Source organism: Vulpes lagopus, chromosome 1 (assembly GCF_018345385.1).
Source record: "Vulpes lagopus strain Blue_001 chromosome 1, ASM1834538v1, whole genome shotgun sequence".
NCBI classification, from domain to species: domain Eukaryota; kingdom Metazoa; phylum Chordata; class Mammalia; order Carnivora; family Canidae; genus Vulpes; species Vulpes lagopus.
The window spans coordinates 8,093,291-8,110,429 of record NC_054824.1 but is presented as its reverse complement, the minus strand read 5'-3'; the positions used below and the strand labels follow the sequence as shown (position 1 = coordinate 8,110,429).

The 17,139-nt window shown below is 48.0% G+C and overlaps 1 protein-coding gene across 2 annotated transcripts in view; it reads right to left on the bottom strand.

Annotated features, from left to right (window-relative positions):
• Positions 1–262: 262 nt before the first annotated feature.
• Positions 263–17,139, bottom strand: part of SCML4 (Scm polycomb group protein like 4) — a 105,477-nt gene continuing 88,600 nt past the window's right edge. The window contains exons 2-4 of one of the 2 annotated variants that reach the window (XM_041768796.1): positions 14,246–14,536; positions 5,269–5,414; positions 263–2,795 (exon numbers count right to left, since the gene is read on the bottom strand). In XM_041768796.1, coding sequence (XP_041624730.1) covers positions 2,670–2,795; positions 5,269–5,414; positions 14,246–14,492 — 519 coding nt within the window. In that variant the 5' untranslated portion in view covers positions 14,493–14,536 and the 3' untranslated portion in view covers positions 263–2,669. The remainder of the gene's footprint in view (positions 2,796–5,268; positions 5,415–14,245; positions 14,537–17,139) is intronic. The other variant, XM_041768806.1, reaches the window with a different exon arrangement.

The window sequence follows — 17,139 nt, the reverse complement described above, 5'->3', positions numbered from 1 at the left end:
GACACACATGGCCTGACTCTTTAAGGTCCATTTAGAGGAAATGGCCTGGCATGTTTTACATTTGCTAAGCTATTTAGCTGCCTGGTTTGACAAGATTTTTGAAAGGGGTGAAAATTAATTATAATTGCAGTATTGCTACAATAATTTGGTTGGCTAATTGCATTTCAGTGCAAAAAACAGGCAAGGAGGCATTTCCTCCCTGGGTTATTTTCTGATATGGCAGCGTTCATTTTAAGAGTAATGAGATTTTTAAAAAGTCAAACCTTAAATATCATGGCTCCAGCAATCTGTCCTCCTGCTTCAAGTTTCATGCAAAATGAGATCGCACCTCGGTGACAGCAGTTACACGTGAACATGGATCCAGTTTTCTCCCAGACTTGAGATGAGAAAATCCCTCTCCCCCAAACACTACTCCAAGTATCTCCTTGACCTTGTTTGGGGGTGATTTTCATTTGTTGGGGGGCACCAACGTTCATGCTTTGTAGTGAGGGAGGCACTCGTGAGGGTGGGTAGGAAGTTTTGAAGGTCTCTCCACGAGGTATATGTTGATGGAAGAGGCAGAAGCTTCAGAGGCCTGAGCAAAAACGCCACAGGTGGAGACAGTGAGGATCGGTTGTCGGGGGGCTTTCTGGATCTCACCATTTTCACACTGGTGGTGCTGAACACGTAACCTAGCCACGGCCTTTTGAGGGAACTTATCTGACTCTGGACCAGCCGTGAGCACTGACAATGAACAAACATTTTATCACTTTAAAATCTTGGAGGACTCTGTCTGGGGCCTGATTCAGGGTAGTTTTGTCAGGTGTCGAAAGCAGCAGACACCAAGCCCTTGCACAGCCTGATGACTCAAGCTCAAGTAGCGAGCACGTCTAGGACATTGTCCTTCCCGTCTCTGTCATGCTTTAGGTCTAGCCACCGGTTGTGTGTTCAAAAAAGTTATTTTGCTATGACGCATTTTCTCAAATACTGCTCATCAGAGCGGGTCTGACGGCATGGCATGGACTCTTTCTTCTGATCTTCCTCTAAGTTCTAACTGACTTCTAGAAGATCCCTATGCAAATCTCCCCTGGCTGCCCTCAAGGCTGTACAGCTCCTGTCCGGCACCTGGTTGAGGGGTGAAGGGAGTGAAAGCCCACCCCGCTCCATAGAGGAAGGTGTGCTTCTCATCTGCATTTGGGCCAAGGGAGGCCCCGCGTTTTCTTTGATCGTCACCCTTCCAGAGATTGCAAGGCCTAGTTTTCATCCCCTCCCCTCCAGCACTGCGAATGTTTTTAAGGAAGAGGATATGCCCGCGTCAAAGGTGAATTCGTTTTGAAGATATGTTTCCTCTTCAGCAAGGGAAGATGAATAAAAGAGGGAAAGAGAGAAAGGAGAAGGATAAAAAGAGGAATGAGAGATGAGGATGCCCTCTGCCTAGTAACTCGGGGATTCATCGTCCTTCCTTAGACACAACTGTGAAGGGGTAAAAAAAAATCAATTTTTTTCCTATTACTTCACGGTGAAGAAGGAAAACCTATTTGTAAACGGAATTAAATGCACTGATAGCATATCTGTGTATTTGTTGAGAGCTAGAAAAAATAGCCAGCGATACAACTACATAATCCAGCAATGTCACTAAAATCACTCTCTCATTTCGAAGCTTATCTCAAACATTTTTTCCTTCTTCTTCTTCTTCTTCTTCTTCTTCTTCTTCTTCTTCTTCTTCTTTCTTTTTTTAAAGAAACACCCATGGCTAAGTGTCACCAGGACTCTTTAGCGTGCCAACACATCCACACCCCAGTTAGGACTCTGAAAGGGAAGGAACTCCCTTCAGGAAGAACAGACTTCCAAATTCTTGACTTTGCTGCTTGTGCATCTCAGGTCAGTCGATAAGGACTGGCTATGAGCTAGAACGTTCTAGAAGAGTGTTTCTTCCCAAGTTGCAATCTGTGGTACGGACTGTGGAAGAAATTCCCCGTTTGCGTAGGTTAGATCTTACTCACCGAGACCCTAACCCGGCCACCGAGAGCCAAAGCAGCAGCTACTGCTGCAGGGAGGGTCCTGAAACTTCATTTGCAGTCTGCCCTCTAGCGAGACAACACAGTACTTCAAATAACGAGGAATAGAAAAGATTTTTTTTTCCCTTTCTCTTTCAGGGAGCAAAAAAATTCAAGTTTTCCAGATAGTGCAAGGTGAGGCATGTTTCCTCAGAAGACAGCTTCCAGAGCTGAATTAAGCAAGGCTCACAGGGATAGGTCCCCCGGGCTGAGTTAAAGACAGGTGGTGCTGTGGTAGTGTCCCTGTAGAGACAAAGATCTTTCTTCTCACATCCCTGGAACCCTCCAGGGTTCTCCTTGGGCAGTGGCATTGGGTTCCCTGACCTCTCATCATAAAAATAGGACCCATTCTAAGAGCAACCAACCTATCAGAAACGCTCAAATAATAGGCTTTCCATAATTATTATTATTATTATTATTATTTGGCTAATCATTAACACAGAGGAGCCTTTCAGAAGGGCCACGTTGAATTTTTAAAAAGGCAGCGATGCACACGTTTTATAAAAAGACCAAGTCTTTGTGGCTGTGATTTTTCAGGTGAAAATCCATCTTGTGGAGGTGGCTTGGACGTTGGTAAGGCAGATGATCTTGAGACTGGTTGTCTGGACTTTGCTTCTGTCCTTTTAAAAACCTTCAGAATTTGGCTTGCTTCAGTTTATCAATATGGTAACAGAGTTTCAGCGCGGGTCCCAGTTTCAGACCCAAGTACTTCATGATCATATCACTCTTCAGCAACAAGAGAGCATTGCCATCGATCTCCTGGTGGAACAGGATCAGAAAAAAAGAAAATCCAGAAGATGGTCAGATTAATCCAACAGTGGCTACGGTTAACTGGTGGTTGGGGGATGAGGTGATGGAATATGGATTCACTCGGGCACGCATTCTCTTAGTCCCAGGGCAGTATCTTCTTTAAGAAAATAAATTAAAGCAGGCCAATACCATGTGCCCCTCTTCCCATAATCTCCCTGAGGTCATATGACACACTGGATATTTCATATTCCTGCTCCCTCGATTGAAGGAACCAAACCTAAACCCAGTTATGCTCCCAATGTCCCCCATGTGATCCTTCTCTCCTCATCTCCTCTAGGGCTAAAGGAGCAAAACATCTGCAATGGACTGAATGTTTGTGTCCTCCACCCAAATTCAAATGTTGAAATCCTAACCACCCCCCTCTGCCCCAACCCCCGAGTGATGGTATTTGGAGACGGGGACTTTGGGAGGTAATGAGGTCATGAAGGTGGAACCCTCAGGAATAGGATTAGTATCCTAATACAGCAAGATGGTGGTCTGCAACCCAGAAGAGGGTTCTCACCCCGATCTTGGACTTCCAGCCTCCGGAGCTGAGAAGTACATTGCTCTTGCTCAGGAGCCAGCCAGTCTATGGTACTTTGTTACAGTAGCCTGAACAGACTAGACCAAGTGTCATCCGTCAGACCCCAAAAGTAGCTGTTACTCTTCCATTTCAGGTGCTGGTGTGAGGCCCTGGTATTCCATCCATCACCCTAGTCTCTTGTTTCTTTTCTTGGTAAGCCCACCGACCTTGAGCTGATTACCGAATTGCTAATTACACAATGACGAGGGAGTTCAGGGGTTTAATAATACCAGGTGGCATACAACTAACTCATGCACCTGCTTCATCCCAGGGTTTAGCACAAAGAACTACTAAGGGGATGCCAACCCCTCGAGGTCGTGGTCGAGGCCGTTCCTATTTGTCTGAACATGGTAAGTCTCCAGAATGTTTGTTGAATTCATGAACCTAGTAAGGCTGGGTTTCCTCGATCACCTATACTGTTATTTTCAGGTCACAAGAGACAAAAGGTAGATAGTTTGGGTTCTCAGGTGGCGGGAAGAGGCAGTTACAGGACTCCTACAACTGTGCGAGGGCCATCAGCCCCTCTCATGCGTCTAGCCAGCCAGCCGGAAGCACCTACTCCATATCACTCACTCTCTGCGTCCTTGGCAAAATAGCAGAGTGGACAAATCTCATCTGCGGGCCTCATCTTCTCTCTTTACCCCACCCCCCCCACCGGTCTCCCACCATCCCCTACCACTCTGGAAGAGGGCCAGATCTGTCTCAACAGAACCCACTCTGTGGTCCTTGCTTGCAAGGCCCCACTGTCCAGCGATGTCAAATATATCTCTAATGAAATGTGAGGGTCGGGTTAGAGGAGGAGTCTCCCCAGATCTGAGAATATGGTTTCTATGACAGAAGCACCAAATAAAGACAGGACAGACAGGAGAATATCGTGGTAACTGTGCTAGGCCAGAATAATGCTCCCATCCTTCCCCTCAACGTGTCTATGTCCTACTCCCCGAAACTATGAGTATGTTAGCTTCCCTGGCAAAAGGGAATTATGGTTGCTAATGAGCTAGCTTTATTTATTTTTTTTAAAGATTTTATTTATTTATACATGAGAGACAGAGAGACACAGGCAGAGGGAGAAGCAGGGCCATGCAGGGAGCCTGACGTGGGACTCGATCCTGGGTCTCTGGGAACAGACCCTGGGCTGGAGGCGGTGCTAAACCGCTGAGCCACCCGGGCTGCCCTGAGCTGGCTTTAAAATCAGGGAAGTATTCTGGGTTACTGGGTGGGAGAGACCGTGTAACCACGGGGATCCTGAAAAGTGGAAGAAGAAATCAGAAGAGAGAATCGGAGTTGGCAGCCTGGGAAGGCCTCGCCTGCTGCTGCTGGACCTGAGGCCCAGGGCCGAGGCACACGGGCCAAGAAATGAGGGTGGATCCAGATGTTGGAAAAGGCAAGGAAACGAATTCTCCCTGGAGTTTCTAGAAAGGAATTGTCAGCCCTGCAGAGGCCTTGATCTCAGCCCCACGGAGATCCCCGTCAGACCCGTGACCCCCCTGAACTGGAAGATAATAAAGCTGTGTTGGTCTAAGCTAGATGTTGGTGGGAACTGGTTAGAGCAGCCATAGCAGCAGATGGGCAGAGTAATCCTGGCAGGTGAGGTCTTAATTATTACCTGTTTGTTTTGTTTTGTTTTGTTTTCATTGACCGTCTTTATTTCAGAATCTCCTAAATAGTTTTAAGACTACGTGCCTACACGCACTGCTGGTAAAGGCCAAAACGGAGGAATAGATGGGACAAAGCTCCCTTCCTAAAAGCCAAACCAAGTGGCTGGCCTCGGCGAGGGGCGCCCCCAGGACCCTGCTCCCACCCCCCCTCCTGCAGCCCCGGCCCTCCCACCCCCAGGCCCGGCCCCCACCCCGCACCTACGTGCTTTCTGAAGAGCTCCACGTGAGGGCCCAGGGCCTGCGGGTCAGCGTCTTTCACGAACCGGACCACATCCTCCACGGTCCAGGTGGAAGGGTTCCTGCTCCTCGGCCGCCGGGCGTCCTGCCCGGCCAGGGAAGGGTTCGAGGCTGGATGGGTAGGCACAGAGGAGGACGTGAGACACAGGACAGGGCCTACCTGGTGCTGCCTGCCCCCCACCCCCGGCCCCAGGCCGCAGCACCTGTCACCTCCTGTGACAGGCCCCTGACACCCCTGGATGGGTAGGCACAGAGGAGGACGTGAGACACAGGACGAGGCCTACCTGGTGCTGCCTGCCCCCCACCCCTGGCCCCAGGCCGCAGCACCTGTCACCTCCTGTGACAGGCCCCTGACACCCCTGGATGGGTAGGCACAGAGGAGGACGTGAGACACAGGACGAGGCCCCGCGGCCTACCTGGTGCTGCCTGCCCCCCACCCCTGGCCCAGGCCGTGGCAGTGGCCTGAGCCACCTCCTGTGACAGGCTCCTGACATCCCGTGACACAGAAAGGCTGGGAGTGGCTGCTCTGGCCAGGAGCCTGGAGCACACAGCTAGACCCCTTCTGGAGGCAGGGCCTCCCATCCAGGCCTAAGTCCTCTGTTCTCCCAGGGAGGGAAGTGTTAGAAAATGGATCTCCTTCAACAGGCTGGGATCCTCCCGGTCCAGGTTGGGGATCTGCAAACCCTTCCTGCCCAGCTCTACCTCAGTGAGCCCCGGGCCTCATGGAAGCGGGTACTTGGTGACCAGAGAAAGCTTGCCAGGATCCGTGTCCACCGGACCCCTAAAGTGCTGGGAGGCCAAAATGAATGCAGATCCTCTCGGCCTCCACTGGTGACACTGAGACAATACAGCCATGGCAGGATTGAGGTGCATTCTGGTCCCTGTGCTGGGTCCCTGTCCGTGAGGGGCCGTCCTCTGTTCTGCACGTGTGACTGCTGCAGGCAGGCACCGAGCACCTTCACGGCCCCCTGCTCTCCCGCGCCTTTGCTCCAATCTACCCCACTAGGCTGGGACGTCCTTGACAGCGAAGGGCCTAGTCCTGTGCCTGGTGCGGAGCTGGCCTTGACGAACGGTGGCTGCGTGAGTTGCACTGTTGCACATGTAGGTCTCCCACATGGCAGATTAAAAGGTGCAGGGCAAGTGAAGGAGGAGGAAAATAAGGTATCAGATGTCTGGCGCTTTTTAGGCATTGACTTTTTTTTTGTATGTCCCAAACTACCTCATCCTCTTTCCCCAGGCTCAGCATCTCCTCCTACCCCTCAGGTTTCTGAAACCACAATGACATCTCTATTTCCACTCTATCTCTCCCACCCGAATCTGCTCCCCACATTGAATTATTCTAAAGCTCTTAGAAGGATGCCTCTGACCCCTCCCTTCCACCCGGCTTTGCCTATCTGGGAACCTCTTACCCAAGCCCCTGCAATGGTTTTCTATGGACATCCTTGCCCTGGGATCTCTTCCTTCTACAGAAAAACTGTCTACTGGCTCAGTGCGTTCCCTAGACCCAGCTCTGTCCGTGCCTTGCCTCGGCATGGATTCCAGAGTCCCCACTCTAGGTCAAGGTCAAGGATTCTTTTTGATCTTAATCATATCTCTCCTTCTGGGACAGAGGGGAAGAGTTTTGGTGCCAAGAGAGACCTAGGAACAATCCCGCCGCCCTCATTGTTAGCAATTTGACCACGACTCAGCTCATTAGCTGTAAAATGCAACGTTGTCCTCCAAGAAGGGCAAGTGTCAGGACTGAAATGGGATCAGGCCTAGCCCCGGAGCAACCATGCATCAGATGCTCCAGAGAGGGAAGGAGGTGCCCTGCCTGCCTCCCTTGCCCCTCCTGTACCCTCCCTGCCCCCACCCAGGCACACGGACCAAGTGTCTCCCCAGCTTCCCTTCTCCGTCTCTAGCCGATGCTTTTGGCTTTTCTCTAAAAGCATTTACCCTGGTGCTTTTCCACAGATGTTCCACCAGCCATCAAAGCCCAGGCGGGCTCCTTTACAGGCAGCATGTCTGTGTCCTGCCACCTGGATATCACTTTCCTCTGCTTTTAACCCCCACAGCTTTGTGCCAAGATGCTGTCCACGATGGCCTTATATTGCAAATAGACATGCCTGTAACCTCCAGTTCGGTTTACATTTCTTGAGGATGATCATTCTCATCCCCCCACCCCTACCCCATTCATTCCATAAACATCCACAGAGGGTCTCTTCTGTACCAGGTCCTGGGCAAAGTGTTTGGTGAAAAACAGGATCCTCTTGTTACTGGGTTTATAATCACTGATTCCTCCACAGTTCTAAGTAGATGTGTTTGTAAATATGGGCTCAAGAAGTGTAAAATGAATCAATATATTTTGTAGAAACACTGTACATAACTCCTACAAAAACCTTGAGCAGGTAATCCTTCATTCTGTCTTTGGACCAGAAGAAAGTGGAGGCTCGAACAACGAAGCAGTTTCCCTACAGAAGCATCCTATGGCCAGAAGCCTCAGTTTCCCTTTGCCTCCTCCAGCCTCAAACTGCAGTGATTCCCTGATGTCTCCTACTTGCTCCTCTTCTTAATGAGCCCGAGAACGGCACGCTTCTCCTTCAGTGCTGAGCAGTACAGCATCGTGTTTCCAAATCTGCCCTAAACTCACCACGGTTTGGCTGAGAATTGCATCTATTTGGAAGTTTCCCCCTGCCTCTTCCTTGCTGGGCCCGGAAGGGTCCCCGAAGGTGGGTTGGCATGGGGCATGTGGCCGGGCACCTCTTAATGCCCCCTGGATGCTGATGCATGCTTATTAGAGAGATTTCACCGCGTTTAAAGACATCTGCACTCAACATGGGGATGGAGGTCCTATTCGCCTTGGATCTCACCCCATGGGAGCTCTGGCCCTAATCGGGGTGACAATAAAGGCTCTGATGACAGACGTCCTGGGTGCTGAGAATGATTCTAGATGGATCAGAGCAGAGGTCAGAGGGAGGTTTCTGTATCGTACAGGAAGGAAGAGTACCAGACCGATTCTGCATCGTCCCAGGGAGCCCAGGCCCCTTGTGCAAGGTCAGGGTACTACTTTGCTAGGCGGCCAGAGCGGGGGCTGAGAAGGAGGGGCGGGCTTGCCCTCAGTGAGGACGGCTTGTCTTTGCAGTCCAGGTCATGGCCGTGGAGGGAGGCAGCCCCGTTGGAAGAGGCTCCGCTCCTGGAGCCCAGGGCCCGCTGTGGGCATCACTGGCCCTTGCTGGATGCAAGGCAGCAGCCCGGCCGGCGTGGAGCCTGTCTCGGGGCCCTCTGCATCGTGCAGGGCAGAGAGCAGCGGGAAGCCTGGCACACCTTGGGAGTTGCTCAACATCCAAAGCACATAATGTCACTGTAGAAGGAAGAGAAATGGAACTTTCCAGTGGCAGGTTTGTAAAGCCTCTGCAGTGCCGTGTGCTCTCAAAGATAATAAATACGCCAGCACCCCCTCCGGTGGCGGTGAAGGTGTCAGGAAGACGGATGGGTCGGGCCTGACACCGCCAGGCCAGGCAGGGGTGATTGGACAGCAATAAGGCATGATGGATGTGAAAAGAATCCTGCTCGTGGAGCACCAGGGCGTGCGAAGCGCTCACCGAACGCCTTTATGGGGAGGCAGCGGCGTTCTCCAGCTCAGGGAACTTTGTGCACGGCGTGTCCCTTTACTGGAGCTGCCGTGAAGAGTGAAACCCGGTTGTGAGTGGATGTGTAGTGGAAGATGGGGTGGTTGTTTCTAAAGTCGATCTCACACGCCCAGGAACGGAGTGCCCGTGAATCAGTGTTCAGTGCAACCCCAGGCGTTGCCGCGGCCCAGGTACTTGCACTGCTGTGGGTGAGTCCCTGTGTCTCACACATGCCCGCAATCACACACATCATGTCCTTTTGCTCATCCATAATTCAAAGAAAGCTTGTTAGTTAGCCGTAGCATCATGTGGGAAAATGGAATGAGCAATGGGCTGGGGGTCAAAAAATCCCCACCACCCACCAGCTGTGTAAGCACCTTTGTGCTTCTGGGTGTGAAATGAGGGAGGTGGGAAGAATGTCTAAGGCTCCTTCCCTCTCTGCCATTGTTTTGGGCCCTTTATGCCACAGGCTGTCCTGCATGACACTGAGGGAGTCACCTTCTCATGGATCAGAAAGCCTCATGGTTGTGTCCATGTGCAGAACACACTGAACCAGGAGCCAACAACCCCTTCCTGGCCCTGACCATTCTCAGTGGACTTTGGTTCCTTCATCTTGTTTCTCAAAGTATTGTAGGACTCAAGTGAGTGTGTGGCTTCGGGTTGGAGCCTGATGACAAGCATCTTGAAGCTCATCAGTCTCCAAAAGGACCCCTTGGCCCTCTCAACCCCTCTAGCAGCTGGATCTGGGTTGGGAGGGATGGGGGTGAAGGCAAGAAAAGGGTAGATCCGTTCTCAGCTCCTCCTAGCCACCTGGTCCCTGTAGAATGTGTCCTTCCTAGAAGCGAGGCCATGCAGAATGTGAGAGGGGTCCAGGCTAGCTGGGCAACATAGTAGTTTAAAACAATGTTGTTTCTCATTATTTCTATTATAAGAATTTTCAAGACTCCGTGAGGTGAGAAAGATAGGAGATGGGAGAGAGTCTGACCAATCCTCAAATTTTAATCAGGTTTTTCTTTTTCCCCCTAAAGATTTATTTATTTTAGAGAGAAAGAGAGCATGTGAGCTAGGGGAGGGACAGAGGAGAAGCAGACATGGGGCTCTATCTCCTGATCCTGACACGGAGATCAGAACCTGAGCCGAAACCAAGAATCCGATGCTTAACCAACTGAGCCACTCAGGTGCCCCTCAGATTTTTCTTTTTTTCCTTCAAGAGCAGCGGACATACTATATGAGAAGAGAGGATGCCCCTAGAGGCAAGGAGAGCCCACAGGCCTGAAATGAGGCCAAATTGGGCTGGATCCTTCTCTACCACCGTAGACACTGGACAAGAAATTTGACCTCTGCTGAGAACCTTCCAGCCACTCCTTCTCCCCACTGCCCCTGCCCAGTCAACGCCGGCTTCCCTGGTCCAGCTGGCTCCACTGTCACTCCTCAGGGAAGCCTTTCTCACCTCCCTGGAGTAGGCTCAGTGGCCCTGCCTAGCTGATTCTCTCATAGCATCCATACTTCTCCTTTGGAGCGATAGTCTCAGCTGTCATTAAGTTGGTGCGATACTGCCATTGCACATGGTCAGAGAGCAGGGCCCACGTGTGTCTTGCTCACAGCTCCATCCCTAGACCTGAGAGAAGCCCCCGGCATAGTATCTGCTGGCTGAAACTGAGCAAAGCCTCCTTGAGTCTCCATTGCCTCACCTATCAAACACCTGCCACGTTATGAGGATTAAATGGGATAATGTGAAGCATTAAACAGTAAGAATTCATCAAAAGGTAGTTGCTATTCTTCTAATCGCTATTATATGTCATTCTCCAATGGCCAATAGATTTGTCTTCCTAAAGTCCATGGCCATCAAATTACCTCCCTCTTCAGAAATATCTGGTTCCCACAAACTAAAGCCCAATTTGCCTGACCTGGACCCCAAGTCTCCCAGCGTGCTTTCCCTCGGCATTTCTGCACAAACTCTCTTCTTGCCCTGGAATGAATAAGCTCTTGCCCTGCCTTTGCTCACTTCAGCCCCTGCACATTGAGCAGGGGCCTCATTCTCCTTTCTTTTTTCTGACTGAGTGGTCTCTCTGTCTATCCACCCAACACCTCACCTGATGAAGCCAACTCTAATCCGTGGGAAGCATTTGGGCAGTCCTACCAATGTCGTATTTACTTCATTTCTTGATTCTGAAACTTGGACCTAATTGTGGTTGGGAATCCTACAGCATGCAAAAGTTAGGAAGCTTTTGTTATTTGAAAACTTTCTAGCTCTTGGTGCTGTAACATCTTGGATGAGAGACGGGGAAGAGCTCTCAAATTTTTACCCAAGTATCAGCACAAACGAAGGAAATGTGTCCTGTGACGACATCCCCTCAGAGTCCACTGGCAGAGGTCATAGGTACGATATGTCGAGACAGCAGGAGGCAAGGGTAAGCACTCCTCAGAAGGCTGAGAAGTTTGTCGTGTCATCTATACCTACTCTCCTGCCTGCAGCTCGTGCAGTTTTCTGGCTTCCATGGTTTTAAACTATTTTGATTAGCACCACAGGAGAAAATCCATTTTTAGGTCCCTTCTAGGGTTTATGACTTGGGTCAAAGTCAAACCCTCTTAAAGAAGTACAGTTTCTTTACATCAACTACTTTCACTTGGGATGGAATTCCAGAGCAAGACAGAACAGTTTCTTGGGTGAGGGAAAACTTAATAACCCTCCAGAGGGCCCACAGTAAGCGTCCACACTGGCAGCCAGGTGACAAATGAGCAAGGAAGCCAATGGTTTTCTCTCCTACTTTAATATACTGCCACTCAGTTGAGCATGGCTTATCTCCATGGGTTCCAAATGTGTTTAGCTGTGCAAACTTGGTTCGAGCAAAGCATATGCAAAGCCCACCCTGCAAATGTGAAGAGGCCCTGGTTAAAGAGGGTGGGGTGTTGGAGTCCTATCTGTTCCCATCCCCTCTTCCTTAGCCCCCAGAACCTCAGCGAGACCCCCTGCAGCCCACTGACCATAGCTTGGAAATCCTTGGGGTAATTTTGAAAGACGCAGGCTTTGGAGCCAGTTAAAGTCAAATCTTGGCTCAACATGTGAACGACCTTATCTGGATCTTCGCTTTCTTTACCTGTGCGCTGTATACGATAATACCCACTATAATAATATACATGTACTGTAATAGTAAGTTATAAAATTAACTGATAAAAGTCATAAACGATGTATGGAAAGTGTCTGGCTCATCGTAGGTGCTCAATAAGTAGCTATTTAGTATAGGCCTCAAATAAGCAGGCCCCTTTTCTGGGGCTGTGGAGGATTCAGGGATGAGCAAGGGACCTTACAAAGCTGAGGGGCTGCGTCCTACCATGGGACAGGAAAGAGGAAATGCTAGAGATGAGGGAAAAAAGTGCTACAGAAGGAAATCGAGGAAATGAATATTTCTAATCTGAAGGTGTGGTTGGGACTGTTATTGCCTCCCCAATATCTTTTTTCCACTTCTTCTTTTGTAAGAGAATCCCTGATTTCCAGCTGGGATCGTGGCTGCTTAGAATGAAACCGTATTTCCAGGTTCTCTTGCAGCTGGTGGCCATGTGACAACTTCTGGCCAACGAGATGTAAGCAGAGCGGAGACCTCTTTCAGAAATGTCAGCACTGCCCTCGGTCCTCATATTCTCCTACCACCTCCTTCCACCTTGATGCTAGAATGATAACTGGCTGGCTTTTCTGGTATCAGTGGTTCCATCTAGTGTACTGGTTAAAGGAATTGTTGGAGCATTTGAGAGGTAATGTACCTACAAAGGGTGAATAATTTTATTTTTCTTCAGTGTAACATAGAGGCTCAACAATGACTTTCAGCTGCTACCTCCTGCAGCAGCTTTACTCTGAGGAAGCTGGGCGGCTGTGTGATTTTTTAAATATCCTATAGCTCAGAAGGGTCTTGCTAATTGTTCATAATTTACTCTGATTTGCTGGGTATCAAAGTTCTCACTAATATTTCTAAGTTTTTAAGAGATGGTCAGTCTTCAGGATATAGTTGGCAATTTGCTTGGAGTGGAAGTTAGCAGGCACTGGTGGGCTCCAGCTCTCTGATTTTACCCAAGAACCCAAGAGGAAGAAGTCCTAAGTGGGGCTCTCCTCTTCAGCTAACGATAGAAGTTCTCTTCATCCAAATCACGCCTTCTTCTTACTCCTTGAATCCTATAGTTAAGACCTAGGGCCAGATACCCCACCAACTTTAACGGAAGAGACAGTTGAGAGGTGTGCTCATATGATCCGTGACTAATAATGTTTAGTGAGCTCTTACCATGTCCTAGGTCTTCCTAGGTCTTGCACTAAATACATATATAAGCTTATTTACTCCTTCCAACAAACCTAGGAGATGCTATTATTATCATTCTAATTTTACAGGTGAGGAAACTGAGGCACAGCGTAGTCCAGACTTCCAAAAGGTCATACAGTCAGGAAGAGGTGGGTCCAGGATTCCAGTCCCGTGCATCTGGCTCCACCATCCATGTAATTATCCACTATGTTCTACTGCCTTTGTTCATTAATGCAATACTGAAACTTTAAAATAATTTTTTAAAAACCCATAATTCACAGTGGACGCCAAGCTATCCCTGGAATGAGAGCATTTCCATGCATTGCGTCCCAACAAGGTACCTTTAATGGGTGAGCCAGAGGTGGTATTACAACCAGCACTATGGAAATGTTTAACTCTGGTATTTGTATCCTGCAAATGTCACCCACTATGGGAGAGAAGATGCTTTAACTGATATCTGGTTCTTCTTTCTCCTGGCACAGAATTTGATCTACATCTTCCAGATTCCCTTAGAGTGAGGAGTGGCAAGATGGCCACCTCTTGCCAATGAAATGTGAGTGGAAGTCGTGGGCATCATTTCCAGGCTCTAGGGAAGAGCATGTGCCTTCCTGCTTACTCTTTCTTTTTCCTACCCGCTAAGTGTTGGGGGGCATGGAGGCCACAGGGAATAGCCGAGCCACTCAATGGACAAAGCTGAGCTCACAAATTGGGATGCATCTGCCAACTGAGAGCACCCACCTTGGACTCTTGAACAAAAAATAAATTTCTGGTGCATTTGAGCCACTGTACGTTTTGGAGTCTACTTATGCCTACAGCCTAGCCTACTCTAATTTACCACTTTCTTTACTGTGTTCAAAGGTTGAAATTAGCTGCCTTTAAAAACAACAGACATCCATGAAAGGGCTTCTGATTTCCCAGTGTTCTCATGTTCAGACGGCACGGTTCCCCCCTCCACTGCCCCCCGCCCCTGTCCCCCTACATGCAGTGATCCCAGGGCAAAGGCCGAGGAGGTTCAATCGCGGGGAAGTCAGAGCATGCATTACATTACCACATCTGTTTCCTTCAAGAGAGGTCCCGTTTCTCTTGGGGCTGGAGCCTGGGGGCCTCAGCCCAGGTGCCAAGAGGCCTCCAGAGGACATGGGGCTAGAGCGGGGACCACCGGCAGTGGTGACCAGGCCTCCCCCAAGATGGCCATCTCCAGAGTTCTGCCTCTTGCAGTACAGCGAGGAGGAGGTGGGCAAGGAGCCCCTGTGGCTAAAGGCGGAGGCGGATGGGTCCACACTGTAGCGGTTCATGCCTACAGGGTTCACCAGGCAGTCCTCAGTGGTGACTGTTTTTGCTAAGTGAGAAAGCAGGACAGAGAAGTAGAGATCAGAAAGCAAGTCAACAGGCTACTTGACAGTTTTGGCAAATGTTTCCCCCTAGCACAGCTGTCACCATCTGCCGGGATGAGAGATGAAGTAGAATGGACCCCACATCACAATCCCAAATAGTTCACCTCTCAACAGACTGAGACCCTTGCCTCACCAACAAAGCATATTATAGTAGGGATGGGAGATGTGCCTCCCTGTGTTCAGAGGAAAGTGATGATTTTGGCTACTGATGACTTGAAAGTAAAATTCAAAGGTCTTTATCCTTGCATGGTCTTGCTCTTCCAACAGTCTCTCCCAGCCTGTCTCTGCTCTCTTTTCTCTTTGCCCACTAACACTGCCCTCCTCACCTGGCCCGGGAGGCTTTAGAGAGATCAAGCAGGAGTCACAATATCCCTGAGTTAAAGAAACAATATGACCTGGGTGGAGATACAGGGGCAATGGTGCTTCCTCCCCACACTTTTAGTCCCAGAACACATGAGGGTACTGTCCTTCCTCCAAAGCCAACAAATTGGAGACACAAATGCTGATCTGGTAAGCCCCATGGTCCTCCCTTGCACCTGCAGGTAAGAGGTAAAGAGCCAATCAAAAGAGCAAGAGGAGTAAAGGACCTGAAGAGTCAGCCAACCTCATCATCAGCTCCCCTTTGTCCAAGTAAATCATGACTTTCTACACTTTTAAGGCTCAATCTCAGTTTGTTGAACTCTGTCTGTGAGTTCTACCTATGGTCAAAAAGTGTGGGGTGTTTTGTTTTATTTCTAAGGACAAAGTTCAAGGGCATTATGGGGATAGAAAGAGAAAGGAAAATATTCTACAAATTCCCTCCCATCCCAGACAAGATCATATATGCCTAGTCTCATCAATAAAATAAAAATAAAATAAAATAATCGTCTCTATACCACATATGATCAAAACGGATCTTGACACCCACAAAGAAAATGTGCTAGAGTAACAAAAACAAATAGATCCTTCAAGGTTGGCAATGAGGAAAAACAAGATCCAGATGTCTTCTTCATGCATGGATTCCTCTCATAATGCAGATATTGAAAGATTAAGATTTGATTTTAATCAAGGAGCTAGCAATTATTCTCATAGATGGGGATAGATATGGAACTTGCCTGGAAATAAAAGCCATTGTATACAGGATGACACTAAAGCAGGACTTAGAGCAAAATTTATAGCTGTAAATACTTACATTTAAAAAGAAGACAGAAAAAAAAAATAAAAAGAAGACAGATCTCAAATTGATAACCTAAACTTTCACAATAAGATACTGGAGGGAAAAAAGAACAAACTATACCTGAAACAAGCAGAAGGAAGGAAATAAAGATTGAAGCAGAAATTAAGTAAAGACTAGAAAAACAATGGGGAAAATCAATGCAGCCAAAGGTGGCCTTTTGAAAAAAAAAATCAACAAATTTGATAAACTTTAGCTAGATTGACCAAAGGAAAAAAGAAAAAAGTCAGATGACTAGAATCAGAAATGAAAGAGATGACATTATTACAAATCTTATAGGAACAAGATGGATCATTAAAGGGTACTATGGACTATCATATGCCAATAAATCAGGTAACTTAGAAGAAATGGACAAATTACCAAACTGACTGAAAAAAATAGACAATCTAAGCAAACCTGTAACATGTGAAAAGCATGAATTAATAATCAAAAACTATTCACAAAGTAACCCCAGGCCCAAATGGTTCCATGAGTGGATTCTATCAAGCATTTAAAGAAAAACTAAAACCAATTCTTTACAAACTCTTCCAAAAAATAGAAGAGGAATGTTATGGACTGATGTGTACCTTCCAGAATTCATATTTTGAAGCCTTAACTCCCACAGAGACTACATAATAAAGATTAAGTGAGGTCTTAAGGTTAGGAACTTAATCTTAGAGGACCAGTTAAGGCAGATAGTACTCACAAGAAGATGAAGAGACATAAGACAGGGCATGCACATGCTGGCTCACGTACATGTGCTTTCTCTTTCTCCCTCTCTCCTTGTCCCCCAGGAACACAGATGCACAAAGAAGGGGCCAGGAAGGGACATAGCAAGACAGTGGCTGTCCACAAATCATGAAGAAAAGAGAGCTTTCAACAGAAACCAACCCTGATAAGATCTTGATCTTACACTTCTGGCCTCCAGAACTATGAGAAAATAAATTCTGTTGGTTAAGCCCCCTAGACTATGGTATTCTGTTATGGCAACCAACCAAAATGATAAGAAAGGGATACTTCCCAACTTATTCTATGAGGCCATTATTATTATTACCCCGCTACCAAAACCAGAAAAAGACATCTCAAGAATAGAAAACTATTAATATTTCTTATGAATATGGATGCAAATATCCTCAACAAAATCCTAGCAGATCAAATCCAGTTACATATAACATGACTTATACACCATGACCAAGTAGGATTTATCCCAGGAAGGCAAGGTTGGTTTAACAGTCAAAAATCAATTAATGTAATATGCCATATAGATAGAATTTTAAAAAAAAAAGAGCACAATCATCCCAATAGTATGACAAAATTCAATGTCTTTTCCTGATAAAAACACTCATTACACTAGGA